This window comes from Girardinichthys multiradiatus, chromosome 17 (assembly GCF_021462225.1).
Source record: "Girardinichthys multiradiatus isolate DD_20200921_A chromosome 17, DD_fGirMul_XY1, whole genome shotgun sequence".
In the NCBI taxonomy this organism is placed as follows: Eukaryota; Metazoa; Chordata; class Actinopteri; order Cyprinodontiformes; family Goodeidae; genus Girardinichthys; species Girardinichthys multiradiatus.
This window is the reverse complement of record NC_061809.1, coordinates 4,212,472-4,235,598: the sequence shown is the minus strand read 5'-3', so window position 1 is coordinate 4,235,598 and position 23,127 is coordinate 4,212,472. Positions and strand designations below refer to the sequence as shown.

Below are 23,127 nucleotides of genomic sequence, written 5' to 3'. Positions count from 1 at the left end.
AGTAAAATAAGAAACTGATAACGTTTGTCCATCTAGAGCCCACTGAAGGCCATTATTATACTAAAAATCACAAGGATAGGGATACCTCTCTCTGTCTGACTGATTATAATCATTGGAAAAGAGAAGGGGTCGCACAGATAGCAGAAATGGAGGGTGTGTTTGCACCTCAGCCATAACTGAACGTTCCTTGTCACCACGGTCAAACAAAGACTTCATTTTTCCTAGCAGACAGTTTTTCTCAGCCTATGTCTAAAGCCATTCACATAATCAATTAAGTTTTTAGGAGGCTCTGACTTCTTCCAATCGTCCACCACAGCTGCTAAAGGACCTTTAACAGTGTGTGCAAATACATGTTCACATGGACTAAAGCCTGTTCTCTCTTGAGTAACCTCCTTAACAGCCAACTTCAACCACAACAACCCTTTGTCCCCATCTCTCTTCAGGTCGGTGCAAGAGGCACGTAGAAGCAAATTTTGTGTCTGGTGGAAACGCTCCAGTGCACCCTGGCTTTCTGCATGATAAGCCGTAGATTTATTGTGTGCACTCGAAGCTGTTTTAACACGAGAGAATAGATGTGAGGAAAAATCGGTGCCCTGATCAGACTAAATTATTTTAGGAATGCCAAATGTAGATATTAACTGTTATTGTGCGTAATGGATAGGCAGATGGATAGCGAGTGCTTTGACCCATAACAGTAAGCGAATAGCACGCCGAACTTAGATTTTGGAAGCGGCTCCACACAATCAATAAGGTACTGAAATGACTCAGGTGCAGCGGGGATTGGGGACAATGGAACAGGTTTTAAGTTTGATTTGGTTTTGCAGTTAACTGGCACACATGACATGTCCTGATATAAGAGGAAGTTTCTCTCTTCAAATGAGGCCAAAGAAAATGTCCAAGGACACGGTCATAAGTTTTCTTAACGCCAACATGCCCAGACTCATCATGTGCCCCTTTCAGCCCTGCACGGCAAAAATTGGAGGGAAAAACCACCTGAAAGACGGCATTTTTAACAAAACCGAAATGTGGTACAAATTTCCTGACTAATGGCGAGTCTTGAAGAAAGTAACCTCCTGTATTCTCTGACATTTCACATTCAGGACATACAAGTTCAGTGCAATTCAACAGGGCAGTTTGTAGTTTGTATGGCCCCCCATGTGCTTGTATGTATTCTGACAACATTGAGGCATACTCCTTATGAGATGATGGATGTGTCCAAATGCAAACGCTGGCAATGTACTTCATATTGAAAGTGAACCTTCCCTTCAGACTGAAGTGGAACAATATGGCATTTTCTATTGTTGATACCAATATTTAAAACTCAGGGTGGCCAATTGCCGATGTTTTAGGCCGATACTGTTCATTTTGTTTTAAACAGGATTTATCTTCATTCTTTTTTTTTTGCCAAGTGATCAGAGTTTTACCACTTTGTTCTGCATGAAACCTGTGCAGTCAGTTTTTCCGTTTCAATTTCTCAGTGACCCTCTATGGGTGGATCATTTTCATTAAATGATGTAGCTTTTTTTTTTGTTTCAAACCAGTTACCCATTCCATATCACTAAGGGTATCCAGCATGGCCATATGAGATCTGATGTGTTTTCAAAGTGTTCCATGAATTTTTTGAGCAGTTTATTTAGATTCCCATCGGCTCTGATCAGCTTCCTGTCCCTGCCGGAAAAAAGCATCTCCACAGAAGGATGCTACTACCACCATATTTCACAGCATGGATGGTGTGTTCAGAGTGTGTTACTTTGTTTTTCAGAATGGATTCTAAAATCAGTTCATCACATGTGGCATGTCGTAAGAAACCGAGGTGCAAAGGCAGATGTGGTTGTGTGTAATTTTTGACAGCTTTGTGAAATTGTTGCAGGTTTTGGATCCAGAGCTGGAGTTTGCAGATCAGGCGTTTCCCCCACAGTCCATTCAGCCTTCTGCACTCAAGATCCAGGTAAGAAAGACTGTTGTAAAGATGTGAATATAGATTTTTATACACCCTCCCCAAAGAGCTCTTGTCTTCTCACACAAGAGAATGAACGCAGAACTTCAGATTGGTGTTCAGTTTATGAAAAGTGACCCTACTTTCAAATTTATGCCGAGGGTAATCATAAGGGGAAATATTTTATAATTTGATAGTTGTGTTATTTTTGCTTGTTGGATTTATTTATTAAATGATGTAAAGTGAATAATCTACGGGTCAAATATAACAAGTAATTTGTTTGCTGCGCTTCCTTCTAGGTCTAATACAGTTCCACACAATGCAATTGACTTTCCACTGTCACTACATGCTCATTTAGAAGGAGTGATTGCTGTGACTCGATGCAGTCGGCTGGGTGTCCTCAGATAGAAAACGTTTTACCAAATAAAGCAATAAACTGAACTCGACTGTTGTTTTATAACTACAATTGAAATAGAATGTCTGTAATTTACTTCGGGTTGAATGGACTATTATACTACTTTATATATTTATGTACATAATTTTTCTTCTTTTTTTTGTAAAGCGCCCTGAGACTGCTATACGAATAAACTGAATTAAAATGAACTGACCTGAATTGTTTGTGCTGCAGGATAAGGAAATCCGAGCAGTCTTCCTGTGGCTCTTTGCTCAGCTTTTTCAAGGCTATCGCTGGTGTTTACATATTATCCGAATTCACCCAGAACCTGTAATCCGCTTCCATAAGGTACATAAATACATTGTTAAAAAAAAACAAAAAAAACCTTTGCATTCAATTGTAAAAAAAAAAAAAATAAAAGTGGAACTTACTTTTATTGGCACAGGCGGCCTTCCTGGGTCAGAGATCCCTGACGGAGGACGACTTCCTCATGAAGGTGTTGGACGGGATGGCATTTGCAGGCTTTGTATCAGAGAGGGGTCCTCCTTACAGAGCCACTGATCTCTTCGATGATGTGAGTCTTCCTGCATAAATATAAAGTCTTGTCAGCTAAATAAAGACCTTTGCTGAAAGGCTGATAGCAATTTCTTAAAAACTCCCAAGTGCACCCCGATAAATATCAGAGTTTATGTATTTTAGTTCATTTGTGAAAACTTGTGATTACTGTAGACTAATAAAAAGGATTTTAACAAAGAAACATTTGCCCTACTGAAAAGTGTGTCCATACCCATGATGCTAGTCATATAGGAGTTTGTTTTTACTGAATTACTGAAATGAATACATTTTCTGCTGATATTCTAATTTGCATGCATGTGCATATCAGGTGCATGGATTGGTTGATTCAGTAATCCATGAAAAATGTGTTATATTCTGCACTCTGATACATTCTTTTTTTTTCCACAGCTTGTTGCCAACCAGGTGGAGCGAATACGACAAGAGGAGGCCTGCCCACACAAAGTCATGAATCATATCAAAGAGCTGGCAGAGCAACTTTTTAAAAATGTATGATCGCCAATAAATCAGGACATCATCATTCCTTTCATCTAGTAACTTTGCCATCCTCTGCTGTATTCAGGGGATTTTTAGTTAGGTGACTTAGTTTTGTCTTATATTTTCCTCTCTTTGCTTTTATTTGTCATCCTTTCAGGAGAATCCCTATCCCGCAGTTGCGATGCACAAGGTCCAGAGGCCATCAGAAAACAGCCAGAACACAGGCAAAAGTCAGACTCCCTTTCCTGTTCTGGATGATGTTGCAGTACAGCTCTTCATCGATCATGCTGTTGCCAAGCTCAAGACGGCACCTCCTGTTGTCAAGGCAGAGCTCAAGAGCATGGTGCCTTCTGGACCTCTGCTGGGTGAGCTAAACATCATAGTGTCCTGCATCTGTTCCTTAGGACTGAAACAGAAAGAGGGACCTAATCATAATACATACATTTAAGCCACTTAAACCACTATTGAGGACCAGATGTGCATTTCACAATAGGAATATAGAATTTATAGAATAAAAACACAGATGTGTATCTCAAGTTTCCTGTGTTATATTTCATTTTAGTCAGAGAGCCTTGATGGAGCTGAGGTTACCATGATGATGATTAACTGGTATTTTTCCACAGGAGACATTGTTGACAGGAACGGTAATGTGATGGCTAACAGCGCTCGCAGGCTGGAGGTGGTCAGGAACTGCATCACATACATCTTTGAAAATAAAATGCTGGAGGCAAAGAAGGTGAGCGAGACTCATTTCTGCAAGTCGTTTTTAAACTTTAAGCTTAGGAAAAGACAAACGGAACATCACAACTTTTTATATAAATGTGTCTGAATGGAAGCTTTAGGAGTCAAAAAAGTTGCTGTTGCATCAAAAGCTGACGTTTTGATTTGCAAGTCTTTTTTAATAATTAAAAAGCTAATTTATTTCAGTAATATAATTCAAGTGAAACTCGTCATATAGCTTAATTACACACAGTTATTTTTATCTCTGTTAATGAAAAACCTATATTCACTTTCTCAGAAAATATGAGTATTCATAAGACCAATAAAACAGATTTTTTACATAGATATGTGGGCCTGCTGGAAAGTATGTTTATGAACTATACAGTACATTCATGTTCAGGCCTCTTTTGTGGGAATTACTCTTTAGCACCAGTGGAAAATTGACTTTGATCTGAAAAACGTTCTTTGGACCACTGAGCCACAGGTTGTCTGTGGTTTAGAAACGAATGGATACTTGTGTGTGTTTGGTGGCTCTAATTCCCGCAGCAGCCCATTCTCTTTCAATCCCCTCAACACTTGAATGGGCTTTGCCTCATAATCCTCTCGATGCTGCGGTCATCCATGTTGCCTCTTGAGCTTTTTTCTTCCACTCAGCTTTCTATTAATATTTAGGAGGTCCATTAATAAAACGCACTTGTTCCTTTGGACAAAAAAATCTCCACCTTGAAAAAAAAAAAAAAGTTCTGTGAAAATATTATACACAATATTATACACAACTAAAACTACTAATACGTTAATAATAATAACAAATATGTTTTAATTAGTATTTACTTGTTGCAGTTATAGGGACCAGAGATGAATCAATAATTGGAAAGATTGATTCCCAAAAGCTGCTATAGAAAATTAAATTATTAATAAAATTATTTTGTTTCCACTTTAAACAAGTCTATTAAACTAAATTTGCCTTAAATATTAATATTAGCAATATTTTGAGGATTTACCCTTTAAGTGACACTATGTTGACATAGCTGCACTCTTTTTATTAAAAATAATCAAAATACAAACTATTTAAAAAGAATTCGGTCGTCGTCATCTTCCGTTTTATCTGGGACCGGGTCGCGGGGGCAGCAGACTCAGCAGAGACACCCAGACGTCCCTCTCCCCAGACACCTCTTCCAGCTCCTCCGTAGGGAGCCCAAGGCGTTCCCAGGCCAGACGAGAGACATAGTCCCTCCAGCGTGTCCTGGGCCGTCCCGTGGGCCTCCTCCCGGTGGGACGTGCCTGGAACACCTCCCGAGGAAGGCGTCCAGGAGGCATCCGGTATAGATGCCCGAGCCACCTCAACTGGCTCCTCTCGATGTGGAGGAGCAGCGGCTCTACTCCGAGCCCCTCCCGGATGGCCGAGCTCCTCACCCTATCTCTAAGGGAGTGCCCGGCCACCCTACGGAGGAAGTTCATTTCAGCCGCTTGTATCCGGGATCTCGTTCTTTCGGTCATGACCCAAAGTTCATGGCCATAGGTGAGGGTAGGAACGTAGACCGACCGGTAAACCGAGAGCTTTGCTTTTTGGCTCAGCTCTCTCTTCACCACAATGGACCGGCACAGTGCCCCCATTACTGTGGCATTCACACCGATCCATCTGTTGATCTCCCGGTCCATTCTTCCCTCACTCGTGAACAAGACCCCGAGATACTTAAACTCCTCCACTTGAGGCAGGAACTCCCCTCCAACCTGAAGAGAACAAGCCGCCCTTTTCCAGTCGAGAACCATGACCTTGGACTTGGAGGAGCTGATCTTCATCCCAGCTGCTTCACACTCAGCTTCAAACCGCCACAGTGCATGCTGTAGGTCTTGGCTATAGGGGGCTGGCAGGACAGCGTCATCTGCAAAAAAAGTTCCATAAAATAAATTTTAAGGATTACTATTATATTATTATTGTTATTATCCGACATGGGTTAGTGAGTGGCATCCAGCTAAATGCCTCCCATATTCTGCTGTAAAAAGATTATCTTATCCTAAAACTACTTCAGCCTGGAAAATTCCTATCAGGAAATATGACACGAATATCAAATTTATTTATATATTTTTCTAGCATTACAAAGTTTTATTCACAGCTTCTTTTTTTTTTTGTTTTTTTTAAAATAAAAAACCAAAAATACCAAAATATCCACAGAATAGATTTAAAAAATGCAAGGAGGAAAGTCTTCAAGGTCAGTACATATACAAAGCTCATCAGTTTTTCTAAAAAATAAAACCTATATTACATTCACATACACAATTTTTGTACACATACCAGTTCCCAATATCATTAGTGACAAACGCTTATTTAAGTAGCAAGGCAAAAATGTTGCTGCATGATAAAAACAATAGTGCCATCTGCTGGACAAACACCAGCATTTTAAAATGTAATTTAAGCAATTGGTTTAAAATAAAACTTAAACACCAAGGAATGTTTTGGGTTCACAAATAGCATCTGCGACATTTCTCCTAATAGGCCATTTTAGGATGAATTAAGAAAATTATATCACAATTCTGAAATAAGAAAAAAAAAAATATATATATATTAATAATAATAATAATAATAAGTAATATTTAAATGTTATTAGAAACAGAATTTGGGTTTTCATTGACTATAAGCCATAATTATTCAAATGAACAGAAATTACTTCACTTGTGTACTTAATTTAAGGGTACAAGACACAATGTACAGGTCAGTTATAAAAGTCATGATTTGATGTGCCGCTCCAGATTGTAAGGCAAGGGAAGGCAAGACAATTCAAAGTGCTGTACATGAAAAAAAGAAAAGAAACATAATAGGAAAAGTACATTGCAGTGGCATAAAGGCAATTAAATATTTAAAGAGAATAAAAAATGAATAAATAAATAGCTCTAAGCTAATTCATATTTATAGTACCTTGGTAGGTCAAAATAATAACAGTTAAGAATGAAACAAGAATAATAAATAAAATCTACAAAAAGAAACATAAGTCGACAACAAGATAGCAGCCATATGTATGTACCAATATGCACAGCAACACAGCAGATCATGCAGGTGGGAAGTGTGAAATTGTTAAGTGACCACAACCCTATTAGATGGTTTTGTAGTCTGAATGTTCTTTTGTATCTCTACTGTTCAGCTGATGCCAGCTGTGCTGCGGGCGTTAAAAGGTCGCACAGCAAGGGTCTGTTTGACCCAGGAGTTAAATCAGCACGTTCTCCAGAACCGAGCTGTGCTAGATGACCAGCAGTTTGACTACATTGTTCGCATGATGAACTGCACTTTACAGGTGAGCCTGCATATACACAACACACCTCCAAATATCAGCATTAATGCTCTTAAAGGTGTGTTCTACTGTTATCTGTTAAGGTCGCATACAGCTTTTAATAACTACATTATTACTTAGACGTGTAACTCATGGGGTCACATAATGGCTGTGTTGTGGAAAATACAGATAGAATTGCAAAATTGGAGTCCACTGAGTTGAATGTCATGGAATTGAACTTGTGGGTGTGGATCTAAGTAATGTGGGGTACATCTTCCTGTCAGTGTGATGTGACCTGCTGAGTCCTTTCCTTCCTTCTCTCCTTCCTACCTGTCTTTCCTGTCTATCTGTGTGTCTTCCTCTTATATTAGCAGACTTCATCCCTACATTCTTAGGGAGCTTTTGTATTAATATTAAACAATGAATGAAATAAACATTATCTTAAATTTGCAGTTGTATAATCTGTTAAGTTTAATTCAGTTTTTTATATAGCGTTAATTCACAACACGTCATATCATGGCACTTTATAAAGTCAGTTCTCTCTAATAATACAGAAGTCAAGCACATACATTCCAATTAATCCTAGTTATCAAACTATGCGATCAAATTCAGTTTATTATTCAGATTAAAAAGCTGTGTATCGAGTCAGTGACCTGCAGCATTCACTCCTCTGTGTCTTCTGTTTCTCTGCAGGACTGTTCACATATGGATGAACATGGTATTGCAGCTGCTCTGCTTCCTCTTGTCACTGCCTTCTGCAGAGTAAGTTTCAAACTATGACTGAGAAAGTCTCTTTACATTCCTTCATTATACACATGAATTAAAGTCTTAACTCCATAAAGTTGCCTAAAACAGTGAGCTACTGTCGTTTTTTTCTTTCTTACTTGGCGTGGAGGAACCTAGATTATAGCTACTCCTCAGAATGTGTTCTCTCTAGTGCTGAATCTTGTTTAAAGTGTCTCATCTTCTCAAGAACATGTTTTTTTATTGGATAGAAACTGGGGGCAGGCGTCACTCAGTTTGCCTACAGCTGTGTACAGGAACACATGGTGTGGACTAACATGCAGTTCTGGGAGGCCATGTTCTACGGCGATGTTCAGAACCACATTAAAGCTCTGTACATGGAGGATAGAGGCCAGCAGAAAGACTCGGTGAGCACCTACACTCCAGTCTCTATGTGACAGAACATTTTGTATCGGTAAAGTTAGGCTTCTGGTCACCAATGCATCAGTTTCTTTAATATTTGTTGATTATTCAGCAGGACCAACAGGAAGGGTCAGCCAACAAAAGAGAAATCAGCGCCTTGGAGCTTGCAGCAGAGCAAAACCGTCTGTGGCCGACCCTCAACAAAGAGCTGCAGATGGAGCGTGTACAGAAGGAGGAGAGCACTGTGTTTAGCCAGGCCATCCATTACGCCAACAGGATGAGCTACCTGCTGCTGCCACTGGACACCAGCAAAAACCGGCTGCTGAGGAGTTCTGGCCTCGGTGACGTGGAGAGCGTCAGCAACAGCTACGTCACAAACAGGTAAACAGTTGCATCCTTCTCTCAGCCACCAAGGAACAGAATTACAATGCATTACAGTATTTGTTGGACTCTGATAAATTTGTAGTTTAGACTTTTGTAACAAATGTTTACATCTTGCAGTATTGCAGGAAGTATGGCAGAGAGCTACGATACAGAGAGTGGCTTTGAAGATGCAGAGAGCTCAGACGTGGCCAACTCAGTGGTGCGCTTTATCAACCGCTTTGTAGATAAAGTGTGTAATGAGAGCGGTGTGACGAACGAGCACCTGAAGGCACTTCACACCATGATACCAGGTATAGTCCCACACTCACTGATCTCTGACTGAACAATTCAGGAGCATTGCAGTGAGCTTTAAAAGTAAATGTGTCTGCAGATATTGTTCAGATGCACATCGAGACACTGGATGCAGTCCACAGGGAGAGTAAGAGACTGCCTCCAATCCAAAAGGTAACCAATTCCTGTTTTTACGTTCTACTGGAAAAAGACCATGCAGCACCCCTGCCAGCCCTCCCCTCTCCACCAATCCTTTCAGCTCAGGCCCACAGTTTCATGGCAGGTATGTCTGTCCAACGATGTGATTCACAGCATGGCTCAGCAGTGCTTGCTGGGCGATGTCTCCCTCTCACCCTGCTGATTGATCTCTGTAGAGGCCAGAGAAGCCCAGTCAGCTCCTCGTGACCCTACAGAGCTGAGTGCCTTCATGCTGAAGGGTGCATGCATGCATTGTGTTGAAAATAGATAGGGACTATGCTGAGCTTCGTTTGACATTTTCTGTCATTTCTGTAGATATTGTATAGGAAGATGGTATCATGTCAGCATTGTCTATCCTTAGTTTTCAGAGTAGGTCCAGCAGTAGCATCTAACTGTAGCCCTACAGTCGCCCTCCATGTTTTAGATGTGTCAGTGCTTCAACAAAACTGATTTAAATGGCTGAAGTACCTCAGCATGTCATCAAGTTCTGCAGGGCCAGGTAATGAACAGTTCATTTGATTCGGGTGTGTTGAAACATCTTGAGCATGCAGTACGCCAGACCTTGAGGATGGACTTTGGCATAGGTGAATTATAAAGAGTCAATGCCTTTTAGTATTGAGTATTCATTTAATACTGCTTGAAATATATCACATTTTGTCATGTTACAACCCCAAATTTTAATGAATTGTAATTTTATGTGATAGACTAACATTAAGTAGAGCAAAATTTTGAAGTGGACAAAACCTAATAAATGGTTTTCAAACCTTTTACAGATATCGATATGAAAGTGTTCTCAGTGTCGCAAAACTACAGGTTAAATATTTACTCTGTGTTCTTTGCAAAATAACTCAAGCTCCGTCATATTGGATAGAGAGTGGTTTAGGTCCTTCCAGTTCGCCGAAAGGTTGGTTCTTATCTCAGGTGGTTAATGGGCGATAGGCCATATAGACCCTGGACGGGTTGCCAGTGCATCACTTTGCAAAGAGGCCAAAAAGTAATATTTTGGTCCCATCTGAGTGGAGCATCTTCCTCCTCATGTTTACTCTCTCTTACATGGCTTGAAACAGAAGTTATGTGGTAATTATGGTTATGTTTCGTTGCTTCCTTACTCCCAGTGGCAGTAAACAAAGTAGATATGTCTCCTCGAGCTCCGTGCAGGTCGAGGTTTGAAATAAGCGAAGTCACATACGCCTTTGTCGGGGAGGACACAGCCTTCGTGATCCCTGGATGAGCTGCATCTCCCAGTAGTGTGCCCCTATGCATGGATAGGAACATGGACATACACATCCTTCAAATCTATTGAAGTGAACCACTCTATTGGAGAGATTTTGGGGGTTACTCTGCTCCTGCACCCCGATAACCCCGCAGGAGGAGCCTATGGGGAGCCTAATTCTTTCCTGGCCGATTCATGCATGGGTCAGTCAGAGCCTCCCTAAGGTGACACACACAAAAGCACTTGGGACTCGGCTCATGGCCATCCTCCGCTTAGAGAAGCGCATGCCAACATCCTGCTTACAGTTGCGGGAGAAACTAGCCCAGCCCCAATCCAGAACCAAAGAGACCAGATGTAGCCTCCCTTGAGCTATTTGTAGCAATGACGCACAGGTAGGCTATCGTCACATAGGTAAGGTAAGTTTATTTATATAGCGCTTTTCAGTAACGAGACACTCAAAGCGCTGTACATACAATACAAACATAGGCAACTTTGTTTACATTAAATCTCGACCCGCGCTGAGAAGATATATCTACATTGTTTACTGCCACTATCAGTCAGGAAGGAATGAAACAGAACTGCAAATGGCTCGCTAATGTTCTCTAACAAACCTTGAGGCCTTCACAGAACAGCTGGATTTATACTAAGATTAGATCATACTCAGGTGGATTCTGTTTACTTATGACGTCTAAAGACAACTGGTTGCACTGGATGTTATTTCATAGCATCACGTTAAAAGAGGATGAATAGATTTTTATTTACAAAACAATTGGAACAGCGGCGCAGTTGGCAGTACTGTTGCCTTGCAGCAACAAGGTCCTTGGTTTGACTCCCGGCCAGGGATCTTTCTGGATGGAGTTTGCATGCGTGGGTTCTCTCCGGGTACTCTGGCTTCCTCCCATGGTCCAAAAACATAACTGTTTGGGTAATTGGTTTCTCTAAATTGCCTTTAGGTGTGAATGAGTGTTTGTCCTGTGTGTCTCTGTGTTGTCCTGCGATGGATTGGCGACCTGTCCAGGGTCTACACTGCCTCTCGCCCGTAGACTGCTGGAGATAGACACCAGCTTCCCTGTGACCCTCTATGGAATAAGCAGTACAGAAGATGAATGAATGAATTTGAATAGTGTGTATCATTCTCCTTCCACCTTATAAATATATGCACTACTTTGTCTTGGTCTATCACATAAAACCGCAGTAAAACGCATTGTATGGTGGTAATATGACAGAAAAGGATCTATGTCAAGGGTCTGATTGTGTTTTTAGCTGAAACGTTCAGTTAAATAGGTGGTGTTTATTTTTCACCAGAAGACATGAATGATGTAATGGTTAAGGAGACAAGGCCAGCTTCACACTTTTTACCATCTCCCTTTGAAATAATTGTCAGATATAACAAGCATAAAGCTGGTCTTCGGTATAAAATCAAATTTACAAGGATCCATGCATATCTGATTGCTTTTTGTTCCGCAGTCAGAATATCAGTTTAACATTGTTGAGCTGACTAATTAATGTGGATCACAGTAACATGAGCATGATTTAGAAAGCATGGTATTGATATTTGGAGCGTCTGAAGACCTGAAATAATCGCTGCTTTATAATGACAAGTTTTAATGCTATGACTTCCAGTTGCACTGTCTTGTCAGCAGTTTAACTTTTAAGCTCACACACAAAGGGATCTTTTCGGTTACAGGAGGTGCCGTCTTATTTTCACAGACCTGAAAGAGTGCAAAATAAAGGACCGATCCAAAGATTAAAAAACTGCAAGCCTGCTATTTTTCTCTTTAGTTTCTTGCTTTTCGTCTTTTAAACAATTTATCTGGTATCTCCTTTTTTTTTTTTTTTTTTTCATCTGCAGCCCAAGCTGCTAAGCCCGACTCTACTGCCCGGTGAGGAGCTGGTGATGGATGGCATGCGGGTCCACCTCATCCTTGATGGCCGCGAAGAGGCAACGGGACACATGGGAGGCCCACCTCTTCTTCCTGCAGAGGGCGCCATCTTTCTTACTACATACCGTCTGATCTTCAAGGGCACCCCAAGTGACGCATTGGGTGAGGAAGTAAAGATCATCTTAGGCTTGCTGATTTTTTGGTTCATTATTCTAGGCCAGGTTAATTAAGTGCCTTTTCCTTCAGTGGGTGAACAGATAGTGACTCGCTCCTTTCCCGTCGCCTCTTTGACCAAGGAGAAGAGGATCTCGGTCACATTACCCTTGGACCAGTTTGTCCAGGAGGGCCTACAGCTCCGATCCTGCACATTCCAAGTACCTCTAATCAACCACCGTCTGTCAAGTTTATGCCTGTTACCCGCAGGGAATTAAATGTCTTTCTCTTTCTGTCTTGCCTACAGCTAATGAAAATTGCATTTGATGAAGAGGTTGCATCAGACCTGGCTGAGAGTTTCAGGAAACACCTACATAAGCTGCGCTTTCCTCAGCATGTCCAGGGCACCTTTGCCTTCACAGTTGGTCAAAGTGGCAAGCTGGTGTTGGAGCCCAAAACTAAGGACAAGAACCAGTCATTAAAGTAAGAGACAAAAAGCGTTTAAAGCAAAATTAAAGAAATTAGAAATTAAAGAAGTCAAGTAAATTTCATTATCCTCAAGGGACAAACATACACACAGACAGACAGACACACAACAACAAAAAAATTAAGTCGTTACAATGTGGACCTGGAATTGACTAGGCTAACAGCAGCGGGGATAAAGGATTTTTTCAGTCTGTTCGTCTTACAATATGGCATTTTGTACCTCCGTCCTGATGGTAAAAGGGAGAATTCTGCCCACAGAGGCTGACTAGGACCAGCCAAAATTAACCTAGCTTTCTTTAAGGACTTAGAATTATGAAGTTCACTCAAACCATTAAGAGATATACCAACAATTTCACTGTAAACCTTGACAATACTTGCAGGTGATTCTTATTTTTGATGAAAAATGACCCATACCAACAAGTAAAACCAAAGTTGTGAACAGATTCAATAAAATAAGAATGAAACGTCTTCATAAAAACAGAGCTGACATTAAAAGTACGAAGCTTATGATAAAAGTGCATACGCTGGTGTGCTTTCTTTACCACACAATCTACCTGCGACTCAAAACTCAGGTTTTCATCAATGAGTACTGCCAGGTATTTATACTGTGGCACCAGCTCCATTCTTTGGTCATTGATCATCACTGAAGAGATTAGTGTGGGGATTTCCCCAAAGTTTATGCACATTTCTTTTGTTTTATTCACATTAATTTTTATAAAGGATTCCTCACTCTAGGTTAAAAAGTCATTGACAGCCAAGCCATGTTCAGAGACTTATCTGCTAACAAGTGACACAATGACAGCATCATCAGCAAATATATTAATGTGGCATCCACTCTGATGGCTCTGGCAGTCATTAATGTATAAAACAAATAAAAGAGGTGAGAGGACAGCTCTGGGGAGACCCAGTAGAAGAAAAGAGGGACAGATAAAACACTATCCCCTCGGACTCGTCTTCTCTCTGTTGAAAAAATCCATCAGGCAAGAAATAAAACCACTGTCGATATTAAAAAGTTCTTAAATTTATGTGGTAAAACATAAGGCTGGATCCAATTAAAAGCCAAAAACACGTCAATAAAAGAAAGTCTGACCAAGGGCGGAAGTTTAAAAGTGTTCCTAGTAGATCCTCTACACCAGGGGTCCCCAACTAAAATATCAGGAGGACCAGTACCTCCATCATCCAAACACATCATCCGAACATTTTAAATCAACTGACAAATATATTTTCATTCATTTTTATTAACACTAACACTACTGATCAATTATTTATATGGCCATGAAATCATCTGCTGAACAGAAAAGTGGAATGCAATTAAGTACCAAACTTAATGACACAGTCGAGCTGGGTCTGTTCATCCTGGTAGAACAGTTCTGCTCTCCTTGAGGTACTTGTGACAGACGTGGCAATTTGCTTAACCTTTCCCTGTTGTCCTGCTTTTCCATCGAAAAATGTTTCTGCCACAGCTTCCACTCACTCTTTGATCATTCCCAGTCAGCGAAATACTTTTTTTTTTTTTTTTTTTCTAAAATTCATGGTACTTGCAGTGAACACTCGTATGCTCGGTGTTGTGCTGTAAGAGACTGTTATCAGCTGTGTAGCTCGCTCATGCTGTGCCCTCAGGTCATTTATTCTCCTTGTCCTACAGTCAGAACCAGGTGGAAAGCTTTGGTTGAAGTTCTTATGTTTGGTTTCATGTCTCTTTAGATTTCCACTCTTAATAAGTCCAACTGATTCAAAACATATAAGGCAGACTGCCCGTACACCCGATGGAAGTTAAAAGTAAACTGTGTGCTTCTGTCCGTTCATCTTTATATGTGTGATTTTCATAGTCCACTTTACGTATTTTTGACAAAGTCATCTTCTTTTACTCACCAAGTCATTGTACCGTCAGCAAGCATGAGCTCCTAAGCTGCGTTCAAGGACCCCGCATAGCTTCTTCTTTGTTGTTTTCTGGTGGTTGACATTCAACAAAACCAACAACATTACCGCCACCAGCTGGCTTGGAGTGTGGATCAGAATGTCGCCGACCCACATAGCTGGCCGTCGCGCCTGTTCAAAAGCCAGATGCGGCAGCCTGCAGCAATAAAATGTCTATATCTACGTAGTAAATGAGAAAATGCTTTGTGGTCCGGACAAAAAGCTCTCTGGATTCTGGATTTGGACCAGAGTCGGGGGTTTGGGGACCCCTCCTTTGCACCCCTGTTTGGCCTATAAGCAAACTGGAGGGGGTCCAGTTTGTTCTGCACCATGTCCAACAATCTCTCCTTTAACAATTTCTCAAATAGCATTATGACAAGAGATGTGAAAGCCACAGGTCTGAAATATTAAGTAACGTTGAAACGTTTGATTTCGGGACCAGTACAATTACTGAGTCTTTCCACAGGCTAGGGACCTTCTGCAGTTTTAAGGACGTCTGGAAAATAATGTTGAAAAGCAGAGTTTTTAAGAACACGCCCTCCAATACCAGCAGGTCCAGAACATTTCCTCTCTTTGACCCCGCGAATAAGCTTTAAGACTATATCTCTGTCAGTGCTTAAATAGTTCTGTGCCGAACTGGGAACAGAACCTCTAAATCCAGACTCACTAAAATCATGAATATTAAAACAATTATAAAACACATTCAGTTCCTTAGAGAGCTCCAGGTCAGCCATTTAAGGAGATTGCAAAATTTCTGTTCTACTTTCCCATCATGTTTTTAACTCCCTTCCATGCAGGATGGGGGCTACCAGTTCCCAGCAAGACCTCCACTTTATCTTTATATGCCAACTTGGCCAATTTAATTTCCTTCTTCACCTGTCTGTTGAGGTCCCTATATTTATTATATTTCCATGATTAAATCTGACATTCCTAGGTATAATGACCTCCTTGACAGATTTAGTCATCCAAGACTTAGTATTTTGATAAATAATTAGGTATTTTGTAGGAATAATTGTTTCCTCACAAATGAGACATAGGCAGACACTGTTTCAATCAGTTCATCTAAAACCACACAGGAAGTCCTATCAACATCCTAATCAGTGGGGAAAAAAACAGTCTTGAAGTTGCCTAATAGACTCCTCTGACCAGACAGGAACCAATCTTCATTACAGCTTTTGTCTCTTCAGGACGGATTTGTAAGTCGGAATGAGGTAAACAACATTGTGGTCTGACATACCCAGAGATGCTCTGCAGAGGGATTTATATGCCCCAGTAATGGTCCCAAAACAAAGATCCAAACACTTGATTTGTTGATTAGTTGATTAGTTAGGCAAGTGACATATTGATAAATGATTTTGTCCGAGCTACCGCACTCTGTTGGCGGTCAGACGCCTCGGAGCCCCTCCGGTCCTTGGTCCCCAGAAGCAATCACACTCTATCTAAAGACTCTTATGGTGCGTTCACACCAAACGCGGATTCTGCGATAGGAGCGGCCCATTTACATGTTATCCCTATCTAGAGGCGCGTTCAGGAGCGGCGCGTCGCGGTGCGAAGGAGACGGAGAATGCCGTCCCTGAAGAATCTGGTGAACCCAGGGACGTCGACGGCGTTTTTCAGCTCTCCACAGGTAAAACACCGTGATTAGGTCCGTGAAATCCATGCCCGCCATGTTCCGTTGAAACCAGCAAGCAGCAGATGGAAGCTCCTCCTATTTGATGACGCGGCGAAGCGTTGCCTCTTGTTGCCAAATGGCAATGCGGAGTTCACGTGGAATGTCAAGAGGGCAAAAGCACACAAATGACACGAAATATTTGCAGAATCTGCGTTCGGTGTGAACGCACCATTAAAATGAACAAATCTCAACCAGTTTCTAACTTTTAGCTCCTTTAATCTAAATGAAGGCAGAGGAATGATTACAGAGATCAGTGCTGAGGCTCCCGTCTCAGACCGTCGCCTTCTGTGTAAGGATGACGAAGAGCCTCCATAGATCACATCTAGTTTTTATATCTGGCACTCCGATGCAATGAATGTGCCCTCCCTCGGTGATTATCAGTAGACTATATGTCATCATTGTGGTGTCTATCTGTTAGGTTGTGTAGTAGCGAGTGTACATCCTTAATCTAAGTGTGCTGTGGCTTTCTAATCAAACCAGTTATACCAGCTGCTCCACTATCAACCCCAGTGCCCCAGCTTCAGGTCATTCATGACAACCCATGGGCCATTTATCCTTATAATGTGTGTCGATGAGCATTCTTATCCTATTCTAACAAAAGGGAAACATTAGAACTTATACTTTATATCACTATGGTATAAATGGGAAAAAACAGCTATGAGTCATATTAATAAAGGTTATTCCTAACAATTTTTACTTCATCAGCACCAAGCACATCTGGTACCACCAACTGAATACAAAGTAATGACAAAATTGAGGTCAAAATTGCAATTTTATTCCAAAATGGCCAAATTCCTGTGGGGATTGGATCATGGCTCCAAGAGACTTTTTTGTAGGTCCTTAGAAGTTGCATATATGTACCAAATTTCATAATCCTCGGTCAAAGCCTTGGGGCTGATTGTTTTTTCAAATGTTCTAGAGGGTGCTGTGGAGGAATTATGACATGCAAACAAATACTTAACTGAATATCTTTTGGGGGCCGGACTAAGATCTATCATTCTGAATTTGGTGCAGAGCAGACGATATATGTGGAAATTAGTACCAAATGTATGGCCACGGCATGACGTCATGAAACGTCAAAAACGCCCCAAAATGACTCTTTGACCCAAAATGGGCGACTTCCTCTTCGTCTGAGGGCATACCCCCATGAGACTTTTTTTTTCTTGATTTGAAGAGTGTACCAAATTCCAAATCTCTAGGACTTACCAGTTCCTCTATCTCACTTTTGGAGGCGCTGTAAAGCCGTTTGGCCATGCCCATTTTTAATTCCATTAAAAACCCAAAATTTTACACAGAGGACAATTTTGGGTAAAGTTTGGTGAGTTTTGATATATGTTTAGGCCTCCAAAAAGCCGTTTTAAGGGGCAGAAGAATAATAAGAAATCTTTAAGATACAGTAGTCCTTTACAGGCCTTTTGCTGCTCGGGCCTAATAAATGTCTGAATTATCGAAACCTCTTAGTGTGTATCCATATAACAACTTGTCAGCACTGCTTAAATTCACTTTTAGATTTTCTGATTTTCACTTCACACACACAAAGAAATAGCTGTAATTTACTCAGAATAGTACCTGTTAAAAAAAATCTTTATCATTATCCACTTCAGAACTCTTTCCAAAAACCTGGTGAAGAATGCAAAGAGGACAATTAGTCGGCAGTATGTCACCAGAAAGAAGGAGTCTCCACCCACCTGGGAGAACAGGAGCAGCCTCCAGTCTGAGCTGGATGAAGATGAAATCTCAGGTATTACAAATACAAATCTATCAAATAGGTCAAATAAAAGCTCAGATGAGAAAAACGTGGCGCATTACAGCTTTTTATATTAGAATTTAATAAAGCTAAGTTAGGCTGCAGAATCACTACGTTAACAAATCTAACAAGCTGCTTCATCTTAGAGCAGACGAGTTACTTTAAAGCACTTGGCTAGGCGTTTGTTAAATGACACTGTATGTTAGTTTGTGTTAGCAATGTTTTGACACAAAACCAGTTTTTTGTACTTTAGAAATTGCAGCTGTTTAAATGAATATTGGGTCTAAAATTTGAATAACACATTTTTTCCACAGTCTCAGAGGAAGTCGATCAGAGCGCCCTGACCCTGTCCTCTACCATCCGCTCTTCAGACAGACAGACTATGAGCAACATTGTGGAGCGCGCCTGCTGCCGTGACTACCAGCGCCTTGGTCTGGGCACGCTCAGTAGCAGCCTGACTCGATCTAAGAATGAGCCGTTCAGGATTTCTACTGCTAATCGCATGTACAGTGTCTGCAGGAGGTAAAAAAATAAGTAGTCAGTCCACAAATATAAAATACCTTTGAAAAGTATTCATACTCCTTGAACATTTCCACATGTTACGTTTTGGTCTCGGGGTCTTGTTCACGAGTGAGGGAAGAATGGAGCGGGAGATCGACAGACGGATCGGTGCAGCTGCCACAGTAATGGGGGCACTGTGCCGGTCCATTGTGGTGAAGAGAGAGCTGAGCCGAAAAGCAAAGCTCTCAATTTAACGGTCGGTCTACGTTCCTACCCTCACCTATGGCCATGAACTTTGGGTCATGACCGAAAGAACGAGATCACGGATACAAGCGGCTGAAATGAGCTTCCTCCGTAGGGTGGCCGGGCACTCCCTTAGAGATAGGATGAGGAGCTCGGCCATCCGGGAGGAGCTCGGAGTAGAGCTGCTGCTCCTCCACATTGAGAGGAGCCAGTTGAGGTGGCTCGGGCATCTATACCGGATGCCTCCTGGACGCCTTCCTCGGGAGGTGTTCCAGGCACGTCCCACTGGGAGGAGGCCCAGGGGACGGCCCAGGACACGCTGGAGGGACTATGTCTCTCGGCTGGCCTGGGAACGCCTTGGGCTCCCCCTGGAGGAGCTGGAGCAGGTGTCTGGAGAGAGGGACGTCTGGGCGTCTCTGCTGAGTCTGCTGCCCCCGCGACCCGGTCCTGGATAAGCGGAAGACGACGAACGAACGAACGAACGTTTTGGTGTATTTTTTTGGGATCTTATGTGACAAACCAAGCAAGGTGGTGCAATATTGTGAAGCAAAAGGAAATGATACATGGTTTTCTAAATTTCTAAAAATATAAAAAATTTGTATTCAGGCCCTGCACTTAGATGACTCTAAAAAAATTCCAGTGCATCTAGGTGCACCTAGAAATCTCTGATTTACATTTGTTACATAGAGCTCTGCTGTGTGTGATTTCATCCCAGTATAAAGAAGAAAAGAGGTCTGAGGACACTGAAGAAGCTCAGAGGAACTGCTTCAACTCCTCTGTATTCTTCTATGCTCCTCATGGGGAGGACTCTTTTTATAGGTCTGGATATATCGTCAATTTCATGTCTCCAAGCTATTCAGAATGTTGCAGCCAGACTTCTTATGTAATTTAGTATTCTCTCTTATCACCCTAGTCTTATACAGTGCCTTGTGAAAGTATTCGGCCCCCTTGAACTTTTCAACCATTCGACACATTTCAGGCTTCAAACATAAAGATATAAAATTCTAATTTTTTGTGAAGAATCAACAACAAGTGGGACACAATCGTGAAGTGGAATGAAATTTATTGGATGTGTCTAACATTTTTAACAAATACAAAACTGAAAATTGGGGCGTGCAATATTATTCGGCCCCCTTGCGTTCATACTTTGTAGCGCCAACCTTTGCTGCAATTACAGCTGCAGGTTGCTTGGGGTATGTCTCTATCAGTTTTGTACATCAAGAGACTGAAATTCTTGCCCATTCTTCCTTGCAAAACAGCTCAAGCTCAGTGAGGTTGGATGGAGAGCGTTCGTGAACAGCAGTCTTCAGCTCTTTCCACAGATTCTCGATTGGATTCAGGTCTGGACTTTGACTTGGCCATTCCAACACCTGGATACGTTTATTTGTGAACCATTCCATTGTAGATTTGGCTTTATGTTTTGGATCATTGTCTTGTTGGAAGATAAATCTCCGTCCCAGTCTCAGGTCTCTTGCAGACTCCAACAGGTTTTCTTCCAGAATGGTTCTGTATTTGGCCCCATCCATCTTCCCATCAATTTTGACCATCTTCTCTGTCCCTGCTGACAAAAAGCAGGCCCAAACCATGATGCTGCCACCACCATGTTTGACATTGGTTATGGTGTGTTCAGGGTGATGAGATGTGTTGCTTTTACACCAAACATATCGTTTTGCATTGTGGCCAAACAATTTGATTTTGGTTTCATCTGACCAGAGCACCTTCTTCCACATGTTTGGTGTGTCTCCCAGGTGGCTTTTGGCAAACTTTAAACAAGACTTTTTATGGAAATCTTGGAGAAATGGCTTTCTTCTTGCCACTCTTCCATAAAGGCCAGATTTGTGCAGTGTACGACTGATTGTTGTCCTATGGACAGACTCCCACCTCAGCTGTAGATCTCTGCAGTTCATCCAGAGTGATCATGGGCCTCTTGGCTGCATCTCTGATCAGTCTTCTCCTTGTTCGAGATGAAAGTTTAGAGGGACGGCCGGGTCTTGGTAGATGTGCAGTGGTCTGATACTCCTTCCATTTCAATATGTTTGCTTGCACAGTGCTCCTTGGGATGTTTAAAGCTTGGGAAATCTTTTTGTATCCAAATCCAGCTTTAAACTTCTCCACCACAGTATTCCGGACCTGCCTGGTGTGTTCCTTGGTCTTCATGATGCTCTCTGCGCTTTGAACAGAACCCTGAGACTATCACAGAGCAGGTGCATTTATACGGAGACTTGATTACACACAGGTGGATTCTATTTATCATCATCAGTCATTTGGGACAACATTGGATCATTCAGAGATCCTCACTGAACTTCTGGAGTGAGTTTGCTGCACTGAAAGTAAAGGGGCCGAATAATATTGCACGTCCCACTTTTCAGTTTTTTATTGGTTAAAAAAGTTTGACACATCCAATAAATTTAATTCCACTTCACGATTGTGTCCCACTTGTTGTTGATTCTTCTCAAAAAATTTGAATTTTATATCTTTATGTTTAAAGCCTGAAATGTGGCAAGAGGTTGAAAAGTTCAAGAGGGCCAAATACTTTCACAAGGCACTGTACTCCTTACACTGGCTCACAGTGGATTTTAGAATTGGTTTTAAAATTCTAGTCCTCATCTACAGGGCTCTAAATTGCTAGGCTCCTGACTATTTGTGTCAGCTTTTAACTAAACACTCAGCTCTCCGTAGCCGTCGATCACAAGCCCTGTAGAAGCAGGTAGAGAGGTACCGCAAACAGCTTGCAGCTATAATTGCAATGAAAGGAGACAGAACCCCCGGAAAGCTGCTGGTCCGGATTCTGTCTCACCAGCCAGCCTGAAGCACTGTGCTGATCAGCTGTCTCCAGTCTTCACAGACATTTTTAACACCTCACTGGAGACATGTCATGTGCCAGCCTGCTTCAAGTCCTCCACCATCGTCCCTGTTCCCAAGAAGCCAAGGACCACAGGGCTTAATGACTTCAGACCCGTCGCCCTGACCTCTGTGGTGATGAAGTCCTTTGAGCGCCTTGTGCTCTCACACCTAAAAGACATCACCGACCCCCTCCTGGACCCCCTGCAGTTTGCCTACAGAGCCAACAGGTCTGTAGATGATGCAGTCAACCTAGCCCTTCACTTCATCCTCCGGAACCTGGACTCCACAGGAACCTACGCCAGGATCCTGTTTGTGGATTTCAGCTCTGCCTTCAACACCATCGTCCCAGCTCTGCTCCAGGAGAAGCTCTCCCAGCTGAGTGTGCCCGACTCCACCTGCTGGTGGAACACTGACTTCCTGTCTGACAGGAAGCAGCGCGTGAGGCTGGGGAAGCACGTCTCTGACTCCCTGACCATCAGCACCGGTTCCCCCCAAGGCTGTGTTCTCTCTCCTCTGCTCTTCTCCCTGTACACCAACAGCTGCACCTCCAGTCACCAGTCTGTCAAGCTTCTGAAGTTTGCGGACGACACCACCCTGATCGGACTCATCTCTGATGGTGACGAGTCCGCGTACAGATGGGAGGTGGACCATCTGTTGGACTGGTGCAGCCAGAACAACCTTGAGCTCAACGCTCTAAAGACAGTAGAGATGGTTATGGACTTCAGGCAGAACCCAGCCCCACCTGCCCCCATCACCCTCTGTGACTCCACAATTGACACTGTGGAATCTTTCTGCTTCCTGGGAACCATCATCTCCCAGGATCTCAAGTGGGAGCCAAACATCAGCTCCCTCATCAAGAAAGCCCAGCAGAGGATGTTCTTCCTGCGGCAGCTGAAGAAATTCAACCTGCCAAAGACTATGATGGTGCACTTCTACACAGCCATCATTGAGTCCATCCTCACCTCCTCCATCACCATCTGGTACGCCGCTGCTACAGCCAAGGATAAGGGCAGGCTGCAGCGTGTCATTCGGTCTGCTGAGAAGGTGATTGGCTGCAGTCTACTGTCGCTCCAGGAACTGTACACCTCCAGGACCCTGAAGCGGGCC

At 42.2% G+C, this 23,127-nt stretch overlaps 1 protein-coding gene across 6 annotated transcripts in view; it reads left to right on the top strand.

The window, feature by feature from the left end:
• The window catches only part of sbf1 (SET binding factor 1), an 86,347-nt gene that overhangs the window by 47,888 nt on the left and 15,332 nt on the right, over positions 1-23,127 (top strand). For 5 of the 6 annotated variants that reach the window (XM_047390435.1, XM_047390433.1, XM_047390434.1 and 2 more), the window contains 17 exons: positions 1,871-1,948; positions 2,565-2,678; positions 2,776-2,904; positions 3,294-3,392; positions 3,538-3,745; positions 4,004-4,116; positions 7,238-7,387; positions 8,057-8,125; positions 8,359-8,514; positions 8,622-8,890; positions 9,011-9,183; positions 9,264-9,337; positions 12,427-12,619; positions 12,704-12,831; positions 12,918-13,093; positions 18,290-18,426; positions 18,747-18,954. In XM_047390435.1, the coding sequence (XP_047246391.1) occupies positions 1,871-1,948; positions 2,565-2,678; positions 2,776-2,904; positions 3,294-3,392; positions 3,538-3,745; positions 4,004-4,116; positions 7,238-7,387; positions 8,057-8,125; positions 8,359-8,514; positions 8,622-8,890; positions 9,011-9,183; positions 9,264-9,337; positions 12,427-12,619; positions 12,704-12,831; positions 12,918-13,093; positions 18,290-18,426; positions 18,747-18,954 (2,474 nt within the window). The remainder of the gene's footprint in view (positions 1-1,870; positions 1,949-2,564; positions 2,679-2,775; positions 2,905-3,293; positions 3,393-3,537; positions 3,746-4,003; positions 4,117-7,237; positions 7,388-8,056; positions 8,126-8,358; positions 8,515-8,621; positions 8,891-9,010; positions 9,184-9,263; positions 9,338-12,426; positions 12,620-12,703; positions 12,832-12,917; positions 13,094-18,289; positions 18,427-18,746; positions 18,955-23,127) is intronic. The other variant, XM_047390432.1, reaches the window with a different exon arrangement.